General features: G+C 45.0%; 2 protein-coding genes across 2 annotated transcripts in view; one reads left to right on the forward strand and one right to left on the reverse strand.

Annotated features, from left to right (window-relative positions):
• LOC144588102 (uncharacterized) overlaps positions 1-21,642 on the reverse strand; it is a 99,616-nt gene that overhangs the window by 50,369 nt on the left and 27,605 nt on the right. The gene's annotated exons all lie outside the window — the stretch shown is intronic.
• The window catches only part of LOC110070046 (retinal guanylyl cyclase 2), a 46,431-nt gene continuing 30,767 nt past the window's right edge, over positions 5,979-21,642 (forward strand). Inside the window, exons 1-5 of the mRNA XM_072993204.2 lie at positions 5,979-7,833; positions 10,108-10,409; positions 12,930-13,290; positions 15,725-15,809; positions 20,109-20,205. Of these exons, the coding sequence (XP_072849305.2) occupies positions 7,179-7,833; positions 10,108-10,409; positions 12,930-13,290; positions 15,725-15,809; positions 20,109-20,205 (1,500 nt within the window). The 5' untranslated portion in view covers positions 5,979-7,178. The remainder of the gene's footprint in view (positions 7,834-10,107; positions 10,410-12,929; positions 13,291-15,724; positions 15,810-20,108; positions 20,206-21,642) is intronic.

Here is a 21,642-nt window from a genome sequence, read left to right on the forward strand (position 1 = left end):
AACAAACAAACAAACAAACAAACAAACAAACAAACAAATAAATAAATAAATAAATAAATAAATAAATACCCTAGACTGCCAGAAAGATAAAGAAGGGGGTCAAATCAAGCCTGAACTCTCTAGAGGAGCAAAAATGAGGAAACTGAAGCTGTTGTACTTTGGGCACACCACGAGAAGAGACGAATGCTAGGAAAAGTTGAAGATGGCAGGAAAAAAGGGAGGCCAAATACAAGATGGATTCGCTCACTTAAGGAACACACAGCCTTGAGTGTGCAAGAGTTGTGCGGGGCTGTTGACAACATAGGTTTTTGGACGACATTCATTCATAGGGTCGCTATAAGTCCGAAACACGTTGACAGCACATAACAGCATCAACGGTGTTAAATCCCTCCAAGAGAAATGATAACAGCTGCTATTAAAACAGCCAGGGAAGTAAATGTTTCTGTATCCAGCTGTTTATATATATAAGCAGATACATATATATAATGTACCTATCGTCAAGTTGTCTCTGACTCTTCGTAGCATGCTAAAGTGTGAAGGCAAGAGGAGAAGGGGACCACAGAGGACGAGATGGTTGGACAGGGTCATTGAAGCGACCAACCTGAATTTGACCCAACTCTGGGAGGCAGTGGAAGACAGGAGGGCCTGGCGTGCTCTGGTCCATGGGGTCACGAAGAGTCGGACACCACTTAACGACTAAACAACAACAACAACATCTATGTATATCTATCTTGGAGTCTAGTAAGTCTCTAAAACAGGAGTGGGCACTTTTTTTCCGGCAAGCATCAACCCCAGTCTTCAAAATCAGTAGCTGGTGATTCATTAATTCATTATTTCCATTGAACCCCTCCCTTTCTGCCCATGAAGGCAGGGCTTCCCTGCTTGCTTGAACAACCCTCAGAGGTAAGTCAGGCTGAAAGAGAGGGAGTGGCCGAAGGTCACCAAGTGGCCCAATGAGGATTTGAACCCGAATGTCTTCATCCCAGTCTGTTGGACACTAACTATGTCACACTCCTGTAGTTCAAAAACGGCTAGAGAGTTGTAAGCATCCATCCTGCTCTAAAAAGAATATACTCCATGAAGTAGATCTGGAAAGCCAATCTTGTAGCTTCGTACCTTGTTATTATAACACGTGAAGGCCGTTTGCTGTTATTTCCAGACCTTTAGGACCCCCTGTCACTCTGTCCTGTTTTTCTCTCTCTCTTCATCTGTGTCAGCCAGAAACAAATGGCAAGCCAGTGTCACCCAACCCTGTTTTTTTAGACTTACCTAACTCCAGCACAGACATATATCATAGCTAGATAGGGAATCGGATTTGCAAAGGCAGATCACAAAAAGAGGCCAGGCTTGTTACTCATGGAGGCAAGACTGGACATGTCTGTGTTTTTGACCATCAAATACGATCAAATTCTTGGAAAACCCGCCAGGCAGAAAATCTCACCGCCTACAACCTGGGGACTGACAGAGAAGCATGTTCAAGAACTTTATGGCAGACAGAGCTTCGTCAGCAAACGGCGTAATCAGCCGGGAAATTAGCTGTCGTTTTTCAGTACTCCTCAAGGATTCCTGCTTTGGTTTAATTTAAAAAAAATTAGCCCAAGAATTTCAGATGTTACAAAAGCATTTTGGAAGAGACCATCTCTAACTTTAAATGCCTTCAAATGTTCTGGAAGAACTTGACATTTTTGTGGTATGTGTGTGTATATGTTGTTATGTTCTTTCAGCGACCCTAACAGGATTTTCAAGGTAAGTGAGGTATTTAAGGAGTGGTTTTACCCGTTCCACACACCCCTTGTCTGCCACACTTCCCATTGCACCACATTGTGTGTATAGCATGTCTTCATTCACCATAAACGTTGTATGACAAGATAAAGTAGCTGGTGTCTCAGGATGGTTTTAGATGTACACATAATAACTGCACAGCATTAGCGCCACATTTAATTCTGAGTTCTTAGGTCTCTCCTCCCCCCTCCATGTCCCTAAAGTTCTCATTTCTCAGGGAAAAATCAACTCTGGAGATCCCCTAGGGATCTCCTATAAAATAAGCATTCAGCCTTCACCTTACTGTGGTAAGAAAAACTCCACTGTTTAGAAGACTAGAAGTAACCAGAAAAGGCCATTACTGTCTCTGAAGGTCTGGGAGAGGGCAAACACCCTCCCCTCCCCACAGTTGATGGCCCCTGGTTTAAGAGCTTATTGATTGATTGATTGATTGATTGATTGATTGATTGATTGATTGATTGATTGATTGATTTGATTTGCACCTCACCCATCTGGTCTATAAGACCACTCTAGGTGGCAATTTCCCTGCTCGTCATTCAGAATTTGTTATCAATTCTTACTGACACACTTTGCAAAGAGTGCTGCTTTCATAGCTGCTTTTCCTAAAATCCACCCTACCCTTGCGACATTGAGTTAGACTACTGCAGCATTTTATGCATGGGGCTGCCCTTGAACACGATTTAGAAACACAACAGAATAGCTGGGCTCTCCTCCTCAGTCTAGAACTAGCTTGATCTGTAGACATGAACATGACAAAAACCATCTTCATATCTTACTTGGACAATTTCCAAGTATATTAGCACATATCATTAGACGGTGGATTATCAAGTCTGATCTGGTGAGAAGAGTCATATATTCTTAAGGAAGTAGTGTAACTGTATGGCTTAATAAGAAGCTGATGGCAGATATGTGTGTGTTTAGTCGTTTAGTCGTGTCCGACTCTTCGTGACCCCATGGACCAGAGCACGCCAGGCCCTCCTGTCTTCTACTGCCTCCCGGAGTTGTGTCAGGTTCATGTTGGTTGCTTCGCAGACACTGTCCAGCCATCTCATCCTCGGTCGTCCCCTTCTCCTCTTGCCATCACACTTTCCCAACATCAGGGTCTTTTCCAGGGAGTCTTTTCTTCTCATTAGATGGCCAAAGTACTGGAGCCTCAGCTTCAGGATCTGTCCTTCCATTGAGCACTCAGGGTTGATTTCCTTTAGAACTGATAGGTTTGTTCTCCTTGCAGTCCAGGGGATTCTCAAGAGCCTCCTCCAGCACCACAATTCAAAGGCATCAATTCTTCGGCGGTCTGCTTTCTTTATGGTCCAGCTCTCACTTCCATACATCACGACAGGAAAAACCATAGCTTTGACTATTCGGACTTTTGTTGGCAAGGTGATGTCTCTGCTTTTCAAGATGCTGTCCAGATTTGTCGTCGCTTTCCTCCCAAGAAGAAGGCGCCTTTTAATTTCAGGGCTGCTGTCTCCATCTGCAGTGATCATGGAGCCCAGGAAGATAAAATTTGACACTGCCTCCATATCTTCCCCTTCTATTTCCCAGGAGGTGATGGGACCAGTGGCCATGATCTTAGTTTTTTTGATGTTGAGTTTCAGACCGTTTTTTGCACTCTCCTCTTTCACTCTCATTACAAGGTTCTTTAATTCCTCCTCACTTTCTGCCATCAGAGTGGTATCATCTGCATATCGGAGGTTGTTGATATTTCTTCCGGCAATCTTAATTCCGGCTTGGGTTTCTTCCAGTCCAGCCTTCCGCATGATGTATTCTGCATATAAGTTAAATAAGCTGGGGGACAATATACAGCCTTGCCGTACTCCTTTCCCAATTTTGAACCACTCAGTTGTTCCATGACCAGTTCTAACTGTTGCTTCCTGTCCCACATATAGGTTTCTCAGGAGACAGATAAAGTGGTCAGGCACTCCCATTTCTTTAAGAACTTGCCATAGTTTGCTGTGGTCCACACAGTCAAAGGCTTTCGCATAGTCAATGAAGCAGAAGTAGATATTTTTCTGGAACTCTCTGGCTTTCTCCATAATCCAGCGCAAGTTAGCAATTTGGTCTCGAGTTCCTCTGCCTCTTCGGAATCCAGCTTGTACTTCTGGGAGTTCTCGGTCCACATACTGCTGAAGCCTACCTTGTAGGATTTTGAGCATAACCTTGCTAGCGTGCGAAATGAGTGCAATTGTATGGTAGTTGGAGCATTCTTTGGCACTGCCTTTCTTTGGGATTGGGATGTAGACTGATCTTTTCCAATCCTCTGGCCACTGTTGAGTTTTCCAAACTTGCTGGCATATTGAATGTAGCACCTTAACAGCATCATCTTTCAAGATTTTAAATAGTTCAACTGGAATGCCATCACCTCCACTGGCCTTGTTGTTAGCCAGGCTTTCTAAGGCCCACTTGACTTCGCTCTCCAGGATGTCTGGCTCAAGGTCAGCAACTACATTGTCTGGGTTGTCCGGGATATCCACATCTTTCTGATATAATTCCTCTGTGTATTCTTGCCACCTCTTCTTGACGTCTTCTGCTTCTGTTAGGTCCCTCCCATTTTTGTCTTTTATCATGTTCATCTTTGCGCAAAATGTTCCTCTAATATCTCCAATTTTCCTGAACAGATCTCTGGTCTTTCCTTTTCTGTTATCTTCCTCTATTTCTTTGCATTGTTCATTTAAGAAGGCCCTCTTTTCTCTCCTTGCTATTCTTTGGAAGTCTGAATTCAGGTTTCTGTAACTTTCCCTATCTCCCTTGCATTTTGCTTCCCTTCTCCTCTCTGCTATTTCTAAGGCCTCGTTGGACAGCCACTTTGCTTTCTTGCATTTCCTTTTCTTTGGGATGGTTTTCGTTGCTGCCTCCTGGACAATGTTACGAGCCTCTATCCAAAGTTCTTCAGGCACTCTGTCCACCAAATCGAGTTCCTTAAATCTGTTCTTTACTTCCACTGTGTATTCATAAGGGATTTGGTTTAGATTATACCTGAGTGGTCCAGTGGTTTTTCCTAATCTCTTCAGTCTAAGCTTGAATTTTGCTATGAGAAGCTGATGATCAGAACCGCAGTCAGCTCCAGGTCTTGTTTTTGCTGACTGTATAGAGCTTCTCCATCTTTGGCTGCAGAGAATATAATCAATCTGATTTCGATATTGCCCATCTGGTGATTTCCATGTATAGAGTCGCCTCTTGGCAGATATACCAAGATCCAAGTCTATAGAGCTTGTGTCCTGAGCACACTCCTGTACTGCAGTGAGTCCTGGATCCTCTGTGCACGGCAGGAGAGGAAGCTGAACACGATCCATATGCATTGCCTCCAACGCATTTTTGGGATCACTTGGCAGGACAAAGTTCCAAACAGAATAGTCCTAGAACGAGCTGGAATTGTCAGCATGTATACATTACTGAAACAGTGACGTCTACGTTGGCTCGGGCATGTTGTGAGAATGGCTGATGGTCAGATTCCAAAAGATCTCCTGTATGGAGAATTAGTGCAGGGAAATCGCCCCAGAGGGAGACCACAGCTGCGATACAAGGACATCTGCAAGCGAGATCTGAAGGCCTTAGGAATGGACCTCAACAGATGGGAAACCTTGACCTCTGAGCGTTCAGCCTGGAGGCAGGTGTTGCATCGTGGCCTCTCCCAATTTGAAGATACCCTTGTTCAGCAGGCCGAGGCCAAGAGGCAGTCCAGAAACCAGCAAAATCAAGGGAGCTGGACAGGGGACAGATTGTACTTGCCTTCAGTGTCACTCTCGAATTGGTCTCCTCAGCCACACTAGACGCTGTCCCAAGAACTCTATTCAGAGTATGTTACCATAGTGTCTGAAGACTGAAGGATGCCTAATCTAATCTAAAGTGTAAATGCTATTGTAAATTGTAAGTACATGGCCTAGGATAGTTAAACGTAGACTTTTTGGATTCATGCTATCCTGCAGCATCACAACAAAGCCAGCATTTTCCAAATTAAATCCTCTTAATGCAAGCACAGAGGTTTAATATGCCCTCGCTGTAATTATGCTCATGGCAAGCACCTCAGATATTGAACCCGGACACGTTTCTTTGTAAGCCGCTGAAAAGAGTCCCCTTACTGCGGGCGTGCAGAGTCAAAATTTTAAAATGCAGATAGCTTTGGGCTGTGTTGTGCGCAATCCATTTTGGTGACAGCTTTCTGAAAAAGAAGAAGTCTGAATCAAGAGGAAAGAGAATGGGAACGGATTATTGACTCTTCTTTTCTAGCCAGTCTCTAACAAATCGCCAAGAGGCTTGTTCTCTGTCAAAACCTTTCTAATCAGGAAGAGTCTCAAGGGAACTGTCCTCGGTGCTGAACCGGCAAGGCTGTCACCTCCAGCCAAATCCAAGACAACCACCAGCATCATACCTGCTGATAAAGGACCAGCTGTTGGTCCACTTATTTATTCCAGAAATTATTTTCTCCCTGTTATAGGAAAACGTTGAAGGCGTCCATGGAGACTGGCCTTGTGAAATGGTCTCCCTGAACACTGTCCAGGTTGTGTCAAGGTGGTTTCTGATACTGGAGGCTCATTGGTGTGGAATTCTGTCAAGGACTTGGTAAGTGGATTTCATGCAGCTTTCTAGATTTCCACCTTCAGATTTCAGGTGTTCCATTTGCATTTTTATTTTTATTTTTTTAAAGAAAAAACAAACCATCAGAACCTCATCATCTGACTGGAGAGAATGGCTGCCTTTTTTATGTTGGGACTGTTGTGTGTCCTTTGAAAACAGCATTGATGGTCTTGAATATTAACCAAGGAAGCAATTTGAATAATAATACCATCGCTGTGTCTCAGGAAAATCTACAATCCCTCATCCTTCCAGTTATCAATAAGCTTCCCATCCAGGCAGCGAACTACAGATTTTTTGGGGGGGAATGTAACATATTAGCACTAAAAATGACAGCCCATCTCAATATGGAGGGCCCGAGTCAAATTCAGTGGCCTCGGTCTAATTGTTAATCCCAACCAGAGCAGAGCCCCTGAATCAGTGAAACTTCCATAAAAGTTACTGTCCTAAATTCTGACCAGTCCAACCGATCTACACTAAATAGGCCACCTTTTCGTGGTCTAATCTGGGGTCTCTGTACACGGGGTTCAGTTTCACCAAAGGGGTTAATTTTTAATGTATAAAGTGCTAGCCCCTACAAAAGGGGTGGGCTACTGAGACTTAAGCTATTCTCTCATGCATTTGTTCTTTGTACCCAATACTCTGCTGACTTTAAAAGAAATTAGCCAGATTCTCCAATATATATAAGCTTTTATAACCTTTCTTTGACAGGTCATGCAGCATTAAAGACTTCCGACTGCTATGAATCTGTAGTGAGACTGTGTTTTCTCTGCTCTCTTGTAGACCCCTCCTGGTGCACACCCATTGATCCGTTTCCCATTGTGATGTTCTCTACGGTATTAACTGGGTTGTGGTGGGTTACTCTTGGGATGGTAACGTCTCCTTTCCCAACGTCCTCTGCGGTCTTCAACGTCGGTCTGATGGGACCTTGGTCCTGTGACCCTTTCTTTGCCAAGGCGTTCCCCCAGATGGCAGCTAAGTTAGCAATGGAACGCATCAAGAAGGATCCGTCCCTCAGTGACATCCATCCAATGAACTGCACTTTATGCGATGAAGACTGCCGAACGGGCCAAGCTTTAGCGGGGTTCATCAGCTACGAAAAGGACCTGTCAGCTTTCATCGGTCCTTTGAATCCTGGCTACTGTGACACTGCCTCCTTGCTAAGCAGAAGCTGGAACAAAGCTATTTTCTCCTGGGCGTGTGTGAACGACGATCTGGACAACCTGAGTCACCATCCGACCTTTGTCAGGGCGTTGCCCTCTTCTACAGGCGTCCTCCTGGCGGTGCTGAAATATTTCCAATGGGCTCACGTGGGCATCATCTTTTCCCCAGAAGAACTTTGGGTGGACACAGCCAGTAAACTGGCAATCACTCTAAGGAACCACGGACTGCCGGTGGCTCTGGTTACTTCCATAGGGAAAGAAGAGGAAAACGCTGAACGGATGTGGGCCAAGATCCAAGCTGCTGGGAATGTTAAAGGTAAATCTGGGTGAAAATGTGTGTAATGGATGTAAGGTAAAGGTTCCCCTTGACAATTTTTGTCCAGTCGTGTTCGACTCTAGGGCCAGGTGCTCATCCCCATTTCCAAGCCATAGAGCCAGCGTTTGTCCGAAGACAATCTTCCGTGGTCACATGGCCAGTGCGACTTAGACACGGAACGCTGTTACCTTCCCACCGAGGTGGTCCCTATTTATCTACTTGCATTTGCATGCTTTCGAACTGCTAGGTTGGTGTGAGCTGGGACAAGCAATGGGAGCTCACTCCATCACGTGGATTTGATCTTACGACTGCTGGTCTTCTGACCCTGCAGCACAGAGGCTTCTGCGGTTTAGCCCACAGCGCCACCACGTCCCATGGATGTGGCCCCGTCCTAAAGAATCCTAGAATTTGTAGGTTGTTGAGGGACTTGAATTTCTATGCTAAACAGTTCTAGTGACATCCTCTAAACTATAGCTCAGAATGCTCAATAACTGTGGGCCATTTTGGTTTGACTTCACCTCCCAGGATTCTCTGTACTGGGAGTTTCACATGCCAGACACACGCCTAAATTTTGCTCACTCAGAGAAAGACCTGGCTAAAAGTCTTCATGGCCTTTTGTTGTTGTTGTTTAGTCGTTAAGTCGTGTCCGACTCTTCGTGACCCCATGGACCAGAGCACACCAGGCCCTCCTGTTTTCCACTGCCTCCCGATGTTGGGTCAAATTCATGTTGGTCGCTTCGATGACCCTGTCCAGCCATCTCCTCCTCTGTCGTCCCCTTCTCCTCTTGCCTTCACACTTTCCCAATATCAGGGCCTTTTCCAGGGAGTCTTCTCTTCTCATGAGATGGCCAAAATCTTCGAGCCTCGGCTTCAGGATCTGTCCTTCCAGTGAGCACTCAGTGTTGATTTCCCTCAGAAAGGATAGGTTTGTTCTCCTTGCAGTCCAGGGGACTCTCAAGAGCCTCCTCCAGCACCACAATTCGAAAGCATCAATTCTTCAGTGGTCAGCCTTCTTTATGGTCCAGCTCTCACTTCCATACATCGCTACTGGAAAAACCTTAGCTTTGACTATGTGGACTTTTGTTGGCAAGGTGAGGTCTCTGCTTTTAAAGATTGCTTTAGGTTTCTCTTTATAGCCAGACTGGGCATGCTTGAGTGTTAGTCTGTTCGAAAAATAGATAACAGCATGGATCTACCTGGTGGCCAAAAGTGAGCAAGAATTCCTCTTTGGTTCAGTTTAGATCCAAATTGAAAAAGATATTCAGCAACAATGAGGAAGACAAAACAGAGATTTTTCCCACACCATAGAGATAAGGGGAAATTTTGGTTACAATGCACTAATGTTTCAAAAGTTCTAATTGGCTGGAAGCAAAAGTGATTTGCCCATCCAGACTACAATAGGACCCCCTTATCTGCAGGATGAGTATCTGCTTATTCACTGGTCTGAAACTATTAACAATATTAAAAGGAAAACCCTAAAAATATATATTTCTAAAGGCGAATTTACCAGAAATAGCCACTAGAGGGAGCCAGGGACCATGCTATGTCCAGTATATTGTTCACTATTAAAATAGCATTTGCTATAATACGAAAGGGACATGCTGGCGCTGCAGGTTAAACTGCAGAAGTCTCTGGGTTGTAAGGTCAGAAGACCAGCAGTCGTAAGATCGAATCCATGCAATGGAGTGAGCTCCCGTCGCTTGTCCCAGCTCCTGCCAACCTAGCAGTTTGAAAGCATGTAAAAAGGTGAGTTGATAAATAGGTACCACCTTGGTGGGAAGGTCACGGCGTTCCGTGCCTAGTCGCACTGGCCACGTGACCACGGAAACTGTCTTCGAACAAACGCTGGCTCTACGGCTTGGAGACGGGGATGAGCACCGCCCCCTAGCATCAGACACGACTGGACTCAATGTCAAGGGGAACCTTTTACCTTTACTCGAATCCACATTTTTTAGCATCTGCAGGAGGGCTAGGAACCGATCCACATGGGATCGGTTCCTAGGGTCCTACTGTATTTCATGCATATACAATACAACCCTAGGCGTGCCTCTTCTGGGGTAGCTCTCGTTGTGTTCAATGGGTGCTATGTGGGTTCAATGGGTTGTGTGCCTAGGATTTTGGCCTCAACCCAGTGTCTGACTGAAAGCTGTTGATGTTTTGTTCCACTGCAAACTTGCCTTGCATGCTGGTATTTCCCCCCTTTTTTTCTCACTTTATCTGTGTAGCTGGAAACATTTGAAAAACAAAACAAATCTTTGATTTCTCTGATTCCAGTGATCATCCTGTGCATGCATTCGGCTCTCATCGGTGGAGAAGACCAGGCCACCTTCCTCACCCAAGCTCAGGAAATGGGGATGGCGGACGGGAGATACGTCTTTGTGCCGTACGATACGCTGCTCTACAGCCTTCCGTACCAAAACCGTTCCTATTTCATTCTCGAAAATGATCGTCCCTTCCGGGAGGCTTATGACGCCGTGTTGACAATTACTTTGCAGTCTGGAGAGAGAAGCTTTTACGAGGCGTTCCAAGCCGCGAGGCAAAGAGGGGAAATCGCAACGGATTTGGAAGCAGAGCAGGTCAGCGTGGAGGAGAGGAGAAGTCTTTCGTTACTTAGTTGATCCAAAACTGTAACGTACTGAGGGTCATGTCCTCGCAGGATCCAGAGCTGAGGTCACCCAGATATGGCTAGCCTGAAACTCCTAATCTCTGAACCATGGGCTTTGTTGGTCAGGACTGATAGGTGTTTGTAGTCCACCAACATCTGGAGATCCCTGTGTTCCCAGTCTGCCTCAATTCAAGTGCGGTTTACAATACCAGATCCAACTTATTCCTATTGCACAACAAGATATAGAGGCCTCCTTCTAAATATGGTTCCTCAGTTGTCACAAGAGTGGATTCAGCCCTGGATCACGCTATGACACGACCATCATGAAGCCTCATGGGAGGGCCAGTCAAGCAATGTCACACATTCCCCATAAGCTGCCCTTGAAAGAGATGAGCCTTGCCCTCATTCCGATTGGCTGCAGAACGTCGCTCTGTGATGACATGGCACGGTCCTGGAGCCAATCAGCATTGCTTCCCACCTCTGCTCTAGACCACTGGTTCTAGACTGTAGAGGGAGAGGCCCCCTGGGGTAGTAGGAAGAAATTCCAGGCAAGGTGTGATCATCATCTTTCACATTAACTTTGTTATATTTCTGAAGGTTAAGTTACATGTTTATTTTTAAAAGTGACAAATAAAAGTATATTTCCTTATTTTCAATTTAAAATAATTTCTGACTCCGTTTTCTCATTCTTTTTTTTAAAAAAAACTTTTGATTATGAGATTAATTCTAATTTCCCTTGTGGTGCAGTGGTTAAACTGCAGTACTGCAGTCAAGCCTATGCTCTTGGCCTGAGTTCGATTCCAACGGATTCAGGTAGCCAGCTCAAGGTTGACTCAGACTTCCATCCTTCTAAGATTGATAAAATGAGTACCCAGCTCATGGGGGGGGGGGGCAAAATATTTATTTATTTATTTATTTATTTATTTATTTATTTATACCCCACCTATCTGGTCATTGCGACCACTCTAGGCAGCTGTTCCTTGCATAATTATGTTATAAAATGCCCAGAGAGGAGTGCTCTAGCACATCATCATCATCATCATCATCATCAACAGAAAATAAAGAATTGGAAAAATTAGCAAAGTACAAAACATCTCACCTCTGGAAGAAAGACACTTCAGTGGTCCCCATAGCCATTGGGGCTTCCGGAACAATATCAAGAATCTTCACACAGTACTATAAGCGGCTGCAAATCTCAGAAATCACACCACCATCAAAGCTACAAAAACGGTAATATTAGGAACAGCATATATACTGCACCGAGATTTAACAGATACTTAGGTTTTTGGTTCAAAGGTGTATCTGTTATATAATACCAGTCAATGTTTTTATAATTTTGATGGACTGTGACTATTGTTTTGATGATGATGATTATGATGATGATGATGGTGGTGACAACGACGACGACGAAGATGACGACGACGACGACAACAACAACAACAACTATTATTATTATTATTATTATTATTATTATTATTATTATTATTATTATTATTATTATTATTATTATTATTATTATTATTATTATTATTATTATTATTATTATTATTATTATTTTATTTTATTTTATTTTATTTTATTTTATTTTATTTTATTTTATTTTATTTTATTTTTTTTAAAGGGGGCTGGAGGGTGGTTATAAGAGCAATGGAGAACCATGAGAGTTTCTCAAAAATCAAGAAGGGGGATGGGATGCTGAAAATTTGGGGAACACCTGATCTAGACTTTGATCGGGGGGGCTCAAAGGGCCCCTGAAACCCAAACTTCTAGTGAGAACATCCAGCTCAGTGTTAATTTGCCACAGTAATTTTTCTTTGCTTTTCTTGCTTGTAACAAATGGGAAACTAGCCCTCTAGGGGAAAATCCCTGAGAGAAAGAGTTTCAGAGCAGTGTTCCCCAACCTGTGGGTTGCGACTAGGGATGGGCACGATCCGCCAGTTTGTCTTTTGAACGAACTGGTGTTTGGCACTCCTCAGCCCCGCCTCCTCTGGCAGCCGCCCACTCAGAGGCAGCGCTCTGGCTTCCCAGCCCCGCCTCCTCCAGGCGCTGCCCAGGAGTGGACGCCCCCTGGAGGTGGTGGGGATAAAAAGTGCCAAACACGTTTCTGCCCATCGGTAGTTGTGACCCTCCCAGAGAGAGGGTCATGAAGTGTTTTCTGGGGGGGGGGAATCGATGGTCACCTTAGAGGTTTAGGCCTTGTGAAATAATTTCTTCCTTGACCAGAACTAGATATAAAAGTTAGCGTGTGTGAGAAACCGGACCTTCAGAGGAGAAAGAAGCCTCTGCTTTCTGGGAACCTCAACAAAAATGCCTTCTATGCAAATGTGGCGGGAGAGGAGTTGCAGGTGACTTGGCTATTATAAAAGGGGGTCGCAATTCGGAAAAGGTTGAGAACCACTGTTTCAAAGGTTTGGAGATGTTCCCTCTTTTTGGCTTGTAACTGCCACAGTCCTCTTCTGGATTAAAAGCTCTTCTGGATTTCCCCCCTCAGGTCTCTCCTCTCTTCGGCACCATCTACGATACAGTCTATCTGGTCGCCAAAGCTGTGGCCAAGTCCCACCATCACCACCAAACCTCTAAGTTCTCGGGGATAGCCTTGACTCAACATGTCAAAAACCTGGACTTTGCCGGATTCAGCCGCCGGGTCCAGACGGATAGCCGAGGGAGACCGCTGGCCAAATACGTCATCCTGGACACGGACGGCAAAGGAAGCCAGCTTTTCCCGACCCACCTGCTCGTGGCATCTTCCAGAACGGTGCATTCTCTGGAGAGGCCGATCCACTTCCCCGGAGGATGGCCACTCCCAGCAGACTCCAGCTGTTGGTTTGATCCAGATGTTCTGTGCATTAGAGGTAACAGCTGCCACCAATATATATTTCTATGGGGGACTGACTAGGCAAATCGAGAGTTACTTTTTCATTACAACTCCCAAGGTTGCTAGCCAGCCACTGCCCATGGCAATTGGGGGGAATTCTAGAACTCTGGGCCAAAAAACGGTCATTTGTCCAACCTGTAATTTATCCAGATCTGCAGGATTCTAGGTAACCGAGAATCTCTTGTGCTTTGAGCATGCAAACTGAAATTTCCCTTTTTTCTCCCCTCTGCAACACTCAGAATCCTCAGCCATGCAAGCTCGGGGGGGAGGGAAGGAGATGCTGGGACTTCTAGTCAAAAATAGCTTGTCCAAGCTTGAGGGTGTATGTGATTTATGGGCGTGGAAGTGTTTCAAATCCAGAATTTGGGAAAGTTTCAGGTTTTTTTTTTCAATGACAGTGCCCAGAATCCCCTAGCCAGCCTTTCCAGTTGGGGAATCTGGGAGCTGCAGTTCAAAAAGGAAATTACACAAGGGCTTGCGCAAAATATTTCATGCACATGTTGTTCTTCAACATTGGGGAGGATTTTTTTTTTGAGAATCATAGAAAAGTGAAGTTGGAAGGGGCCTCTAAGGTCATCCAGTCCAACCCCCCTGCTCAGTGCAGGAATACAAATCAAAGCAGATCTGCCAGGTGATGATCTAAGTTTCTCTTGAATGCCTCCAGGGTTGGAGCCCTCACCCACTCCCGAGGCCATTGGCTCCATCGTCGTACTGCCCCAGAGTATTTATTTCTTTATTCTGCTAAAGGTTCCCCTTGACAATTTCTGTCCAGTCGTGTCCTACTCTAGGGGGCGGCGCTCATCCCGCTCTTCAAGCCATAGAGCCAGAGTTTTGTCCGAAGACAATCTTTCCGTGGTCACATGGCCAGTGTGATTTAGACACGGAACGCTGTTTACCTTCCCACCGAGATGGTACCTATTTATCTACTCGCATTTGCATGCTTTCGAACCGCTAGGTTGGTGGGAGCTGGGACAAGCGACGGGCGCTCACTCCGTCGGGTGGATTCGATCTTATGACTGCTGGTCTTCTGACCCTGCAGCACAGGCTTCTGCAGTTTAGCCCACAGCGCCACCACGTAGATGCAAAAAAATAGTTTCAAATAAGGATAGCTCGGCCGTCCTGAAAAGGTTTGGGGCGCAGGCCGTTCGCTTTCTCCCGCTTTTGATTAAGGGGGTCTTCTGCTGGGAGAAGAGCCCTCAAGGAACATTCGGCATTTATCCCACCACAAAAAGAATATAATCTCAGTCGAACTGAATGATAAAGGCGGCAGAAGTGGGGGCATATTTTCTGAAAGCTTTTCAGAACTTTCTGAGGGAATTCATTTGTTTTGTACAGCTCCTTGGAGGTAACTGTGAGGCCATCTCATTCACACTGAAAACTTCCAGGGAGAGACAACACTTCAGCCGAGGTGTAAAGGGTGCCCTAAAATGGATGGTTGTGCCTTATTGCTTTGAATGTTTGTTTTTTTTAGTGTTGCTTATGTTTACTGTCTTTTAGTGTGGTATTTGATTGACTCTTTTTTAGTATTGATTAATTGATTGATTGATTGGATTTCTATCTCGGCCATCTAGACCAAAGGTCTACTCTATTTGTATACTTGCTGTCTTTAAAGTTAAAGACAGCAAGTATACAAATAAAGTAGACCTTTGGTCTTTTTGTTGACGTCAACACGGCAAAAGCGCAGGGGTTTACAGAGCAGAATAGTTTTGAGTTCCCCAAAGTGGTCCACCCCTTTTTTTTCTCATCAGGCTGGCACTCGCAGTCTCAGTAACTCACTCTGTGACATTCGTGAGAGAAAGAATGAAAGGTTTCATTACTTACGAATGACCAGCTCAAACAGCAAACTGACATACATGATTGCTTTCCGGGGTGGGGGTGGGGGTGGGGAGAGACTTCAACAGCCTACCCTAACTTCCAGTGGACTACTAAGAGGGAAAATATGCACCGAGCAGAGAGGCAAGGCTCTACAGTGGACCCTTGACTTACAGACGGCTTGACTTACAGACTTTTTGAGTTACAGACTTCTCTGGCCGCAAAATTTAGGTTTGACTTGCAGCCTGAGAATTGATTTACAGACCAGAAAAAAACCAAAATGGAACAAAAACGGCCTGTTACGGGATTAATCGGTTTTCAATGCACTGTAGGTCAATGGAGACTTGACCTACAGACTTTTTGACTTGAGAACCGCCTTCCAATACGGATTAAGTTCTCAAGTGAAGACCCTGAATTCAGAGGCAGGGAAAGAAGAATTGGTCGCAGCTGGATAGAATAACAGTCCTCCCAGACCAGAAAGATCCCTCCCAGCTAAACTTACTAAATGCTGCATGCAAGGTTGCAAAACAAACAAACAAACAAAATCAAATACCTCTTCATCACCCTTCATTCCTTTTTCTTCTCTTTTTCTCACCCAGGTCCAGAGCCACCCATTGTGATCTTGGTACTGCTGCCACCGGTCTCCTTGCTGGCTTTTGGTCTGTGTGTTGCTTACCTTATCAGGTCAGTCTTTGAAAACTGCTTTCTATTTTAGGTGTTTTCTCCCTCCCTCTCATCATTCAAAAGGATTGGTGCTAAGTTTTGCTCCTTGACTTCGCTCTCAGTTCTAACCACGGGGGATCCAAATGGCCAAATTCTTTGATCCCCTCTTATACTGATCCCGTCTTATACGTAACACTTTTCAAGTGTTACATATAAGACGGGATCAGTATAAGATGGGACACTTTACAAGTGTTATGGCATGAAGGCCGTAACACTTGAAAAGAGTCGAGAAAAATGACATATACGGATAACAGCTCCCACAGTCCACCAGCCAGCTGGATGCTGCAGTCCAAACAAGCACATTTTGTGAGGGCTTGCACCACCTCCTTAGTGGGCAGGGCATGGCCAAAGTAGATGGCCAGCATTTCCCTGCCCCACCATATCTGTGAAATCCAGAGGATTGTGTGCCGTCTGGGAAAAGAGAAAACCATGGATCTATGCCAGCGAGGCCTTGGGGCAAGTTGCAAAGAAAGAAGAGGAGAACACAATTCAAGTGATGTTGGCTTGTTTTTGTGTACGCCATCCAGTTGCTTCGGACTTCTGGCAACTTTGGTCAATTCATGGCTTTGCTCCGGCCATTGAAAACTTAAAGCTTGAGTTCATCCATCTCCCAGCCAATTCTTTTCCTGACACCTCCAACGTCCCCCCCCCCAAAACCGTTGTCTTTCCTAGAGACTCTTCTTTTCTGATGTGGTGGAAGCGTGATGGCCTCAGTTTGTGTGGCCTGCGACCCCCGGGGGGAAGCTCCGTACCCTTGCAGAAGTTGGGCTGTGAATCATGAGAAAGTATGGGTTATTCTCAAAGGAATGGGTGTACTTCGGTACTTAGTTGTCCTGATGCATAACCGGTATTGTGGAAGCAACAGTTGGGAGAGAATATGGAAAGGCAGGATGGTCTCCCATAGGCACAGGCGTCTGACATTCTACTTTTCATCTGTTGAATCAGCATGCGAAAAACAGAAAATACAAAAAGAGGGTTGCTGTTGAATATTGAGACAAAATCATGTCTACAGAAGAACTGCACAGCTTTAAGGCTGACCATGTAAACACTGAAGGATGTAGATCCTGAAGCGGAGGCTCCAATCCTTTGGCCATCTCATGAGAAGAGAAGACTCCCTGGAAAAGTCCCTGATGTTGGGAAAGTGTGAAGGCAGGAGGAGAAGGGGACAACAGAGGACGAGATGGTTGGACAGTGTCATCGAAGCGACCAACATGAATTTGACCCAAACTCCAGGAGGCAGTGGAAGACAGGAGGGCCTGGTGTGCTCTGGTCCATGGGGTCACAAAGAGTTGGACACGACTAAACAACTAAACAACAACAAGCCTAACATTTATTCAGCTTTGCACTTACACTGGGAAAATTAGTGGGGTGTGTGTGTGTCTAATTAGTTAATGATGGCTAAGCTCAAGAAATAAATTGTACTAATGAAGCACTAGGCCTACAGCAATCATCATATGCCAGGTGCTCAGAATCCTCTGGATGATTCAGGCTATGACAAGAATATGCCAATTTCCCTGCTGAGCAAATTAAATGGGAATAATGCTCTGTTCTTAACACTAATGTGAGTGAAGACCTGAGGGGTAAACAATTATTCTTGTCCTAAACACTTAGAGACGAGCAGCTTGTGCTTAGCTGCTGGACTACAACTCCCATCAGCCTTAGCAAATGTAACCAAGCCTGGTGGATGATGGGAGATAAAGAGCAAAAATCTCTGGGGTCGACAAATGACACACTGTTGATTTAAAGTATTTTACTTTATTTAAAATATTTTTATCCTGACTTTCTCCTCTAAAAAAGGACCCAAGATGACTTATATCATTAAAAGACAATATTTAAAAGCTAAAAATAATAAGTATGCAAATATTTTAAAAGAATAAAAGAAATACTGCATTAAAATGGTAAATCACATCAACAGCAAAACAGTTTCAAAGCATCAAAGCACAAAAAACTGTTTAAAAAACTCTCTCAAACATCCAGTCACTGAGGGGAAGGCTTGCCTGAAGAGAAAGGTCTTTGCCTGCACTGGCCTCCAGTGGGAGGGAGTTCCACAGTCTAAAGGAGCAGCCACAAAGAAGGCCCTTTCCACTGCCCCCACCAAACATACCTGTGAAGGTGGCAGGACTGAGAGGAAGGCCTCTCCAGATGATCTTAAAACTCAGGGATGGGAGGAGAAGGAACCCCACTCATGCAACATAAATGGGTTAAGCAAATTACCCCATTTCCACGAGACGCTTTTTTGGTATGTAGATCATGCAGAGACACGTCGGGCAACCTCCTGTCTGGATTAGTATTCTGTGTGAGTGAATGGAAGAACACCAGTAAAGCAGAACTTGGAAACATAAGGTTAGGGTTAGGGTTAGGGTTAGGGTTAGGGTTAGGGTTAGGGTTAGGGTTAGGGTTAGGGTTAGGGTTGAATGGCTGATGATTGGATTCCAAAGGACCTCCTGTATGGAGAATTAGTGCAGGGAATGCACCCCAGAAGGAGAGACCACAGCTGCGATACAAGGACATCTGCAAGCGGGATCTGAAGGCCTTAGGAATGGACCTTCACGGATGGGAAACCTTGACCTCTGAGCGCTCAGCCTGGAGGCAGGCGGTGCGTCACAGCCTCTCCCAATTTGAAGAGATCCTTGTCCAGCAGGCCGAGGCAAAGAGGCCGTCCTGAAAGAAGCAAAACCAGGGAGCTGGACAGGGGACAGACTGTATTTGTCTTCAGTGGGGAAGGGACTGTCCCTCTTGAATTGGCCTTCTCAGCCACACCAGACGCTGTTCCAAGTCCTCCATACGGAGCACGTTACCATAGTCTCTCGAGACTGAAGGGTGCCTAAGAAGACCTAGTAAGAATCGGCCCTTGCCAGCTGGGAGATCTTTGGAGTTGCCATGTCAAAAGTTCCAACCTCTGGTTGAACTATGTAATGGATTGACTTTTAAGGGCATGCAAACATCTCCTGGCCTCTGTGTTGGTTTATAGGATAGCTGGAAAGCTCAGTGGGTTAGGTCTTTGGCTGGAGAGCCAGAGGCTGGGAGTTCAATTCCCCCACTATGTCTCCCTGGGAGAAAAGCCAGCCTGGGTGGTCTTGGGCCAGCTGCACATAAGTCTCAGGGCACCCCCAGAAGAAGGGAAGGGGAAACCCCATTCTGAGTACTCTGGACCCAAAAAACCCTGAATCGCTATCAGAACTGACTTAACAGCCCATGCTGAGGAAGTGGGGTATTGCATGTTTTCCTCCTCTCATCCAGCCATCCCCAGAGATAATTCAGCAACAGGGTGGGAAGAGGGTGGTTGTTGTTACAGCTGCTGTGTCTTGGCCCGGCAGCGATCTCCACTCCTCCAGAGCTGGGGTGGTCCCGGCCAACGGAGAGGAGAAAGAAGTTGGCTCCCGAAATCAATACAATGCAAATTAGGTACTCTGGGGAGAGAAGCCAAGGGGCCTTCTAATGAACGGGAGGTTAATTCTTTCAACTGCCCATCGATGCAAAGATGGAGGAAGCCGGCGGAAGATCTTCTGCTTGAACCCCGCGCAGGGCAGATTCTCCTCGCAAGCTCTTTAGCCACAGAAGAAATACACTGTACTTCCTTCATCCCGGGGTTAAAACATGGTGCAGCCCAAGGCTAAGGGACCCCAGAGCATTACTTTGGAAAAAAATGGGTTCTTATAACAACTAGGTAACCTTGACTTTAGTTGGAATTTCTATGCAGTAGTTGCGTGTTGGTAGCTCATGTTTATGTCAGTAAACATTTGCATTTCCAAGCTGAGGCCCTGCACTGTTGTGGTGTGATGACATTGACAAATAACATGGGAAATGCTCCAAGAATGGGATGGTCCCTCTGGCTGACGTTATTTTCTTTTGAATGCACAATGCGCAAGCTGACACAATATTTGCATGCGTGGTCGTTTCCCAAAGCATCTTGAACCCTGTAATATTTTCCCCAAGGATTCCATTACTAGATTAGACCAGCTGTATGCTAGAAGGATCCTGTCAAGAATTCCCTGGAAACGTGTGTGATTAGGTATAATTTATAACCCATGCAGTAGGACCCCCGTATCCACTGAACCGTTATCCGCAACCCAGCCCAACCCAGCCCTCCTCCTGCCTCTCGCTGTCTGTGGTTGTTGCTGCTGCAACTCAGCCCGCAGTGTGCATGCACGCACACACCCCCGGTGTGTGTGCAGGAGGGCTTGGAGCCTATCCCCTACGGATACAGGGGTCCTATTGTATATAAATTGTTGCATTTTGTGATGGAGATTTTTCCCCTAGGCACCGCGCCCTCTATCACCAAGTTCTCAAAGGGTCTAAGAAGTTACTGTTGACTCTGGATGACCTCACTTTCGTCAACACTAAACTAAGCAAAATGGTAGGTAATCTTTTTTTAAAAAAATTAAAATTAATATAACAAATTATAACAAAACTATAAATGACTAATAGAAGCATAACTCAAATATACAAGGTAACACACCACCAACGGGAATATAAATGTAAATATGATTCTTGTGTTGGGGTATAGTCTTTATGTTTTTTAAATACGTACGTATTCTATCTAAGTGTTCTAAATCCCATTAAACTATTTTCTTTCAATAATCTTTTTCTGACTTTCAATTCACAAGTTAATTTATTGTTAATAGATAGATTCCACATCTCATTATACCATTCCTCCAACATCATTTATCATTTTTCCAATTCCTTGCAAATATCAGTCTAGCTGCTGTTGACAAAATAACAATGAGTTCCATTTCCCCTCTGTCTAGTTGATCGTTTCCAAATATATTTGACAATGATAACATTCAAATGGTAAGCCCGACTTCATGGCTGGATTTGATATGGACATTTTAGCCTAAACTAAATGTAAATTAAATGTAGGACCTGCTCTTCAAGTCTGTAAACTCTCAGAAAAGTTTCAAGAGAAGTTCGTTAAAAAGTTCATGTAGGATGAACTAGAAATTCATCTTGAGATTGGTGCAGAATTTCATGTCCTGTAGTTTTAGTTTCTCTTCCTTTCTTAAGCAGTTATTTCAGCCAGACAACCCTTCCCAAGACTTCTCTCCTTTTTTGGGGGGGGGGGCGCGATTCTCTCTTCCCTTTCATTCCTTCCCGTAGCCTATCAGGGATCACATAGTGGATGTGATGATGTCACCATGCAATAGAGGCAATCTTAGCTACGTGCTGTAATTTGACTAAGCAACACATGAAGCCCAACCAAACAGTGACAACAGTGCATTGCCTATTAGTCATATAACTAGTCCTAGCCCATCAGGGATCTTCTAAGAGAATTACAGAATTTCTAAGCTAATTCTCCATTTAAGGGGACCCTTGTTTCGGTCCATGCGGAGCAGGCAGCCTCAAGGCCCCTCCCAGCGTCTTCCTCAAAACAAAATATTTCCACCCACAATAGACCACTGGTAGCCCTTGAAGCATCCAGGAGTGGGCCATTCTCATAGGAAACAAGGCACAAGGTTTAGTCCTGGGGAGGGGGCTTTTCTCCTGTTTTCTCCCTCCCCCCCCCCAAAAAAAAACTGGATGCAAATTTTCAGGCACTTCCTATTTTGAAAAAAGAAAAGAAAAGCAGAAAAACACATTTGTTAAGGATTGTGGCCCACGGCAGTCCTATAGGGGTGGAGGAATTAGCCTCCAGATCCCATATTAGCTTGTCCACCTCTGCTTTAGCTCATTTCCTCTGGACACGACCTTTGCATTATACAGATGTCAATGTGGACAGGCGAGGTTTCCTCACAACGGTCTTTCTTTCCTTTTAATGGTATGTTGGAGGATGTACTTTGCTGTCTTCCTCTGTTGT

This window comes from Pogona vitticeps, chromosome 3 (assembly GCF_051106095.1).
Source record: "Pogona vitticeps strain Pit_001003342236 chromosome 3, PviZW2.1, whole genome shotgun sequence".
Taxonomy (NCBI): Eukaryota; Metazoa; Chordata; class Lepidosauria; order Squamata; family Agamidae; genus Pogona; species Pogona vitticeps.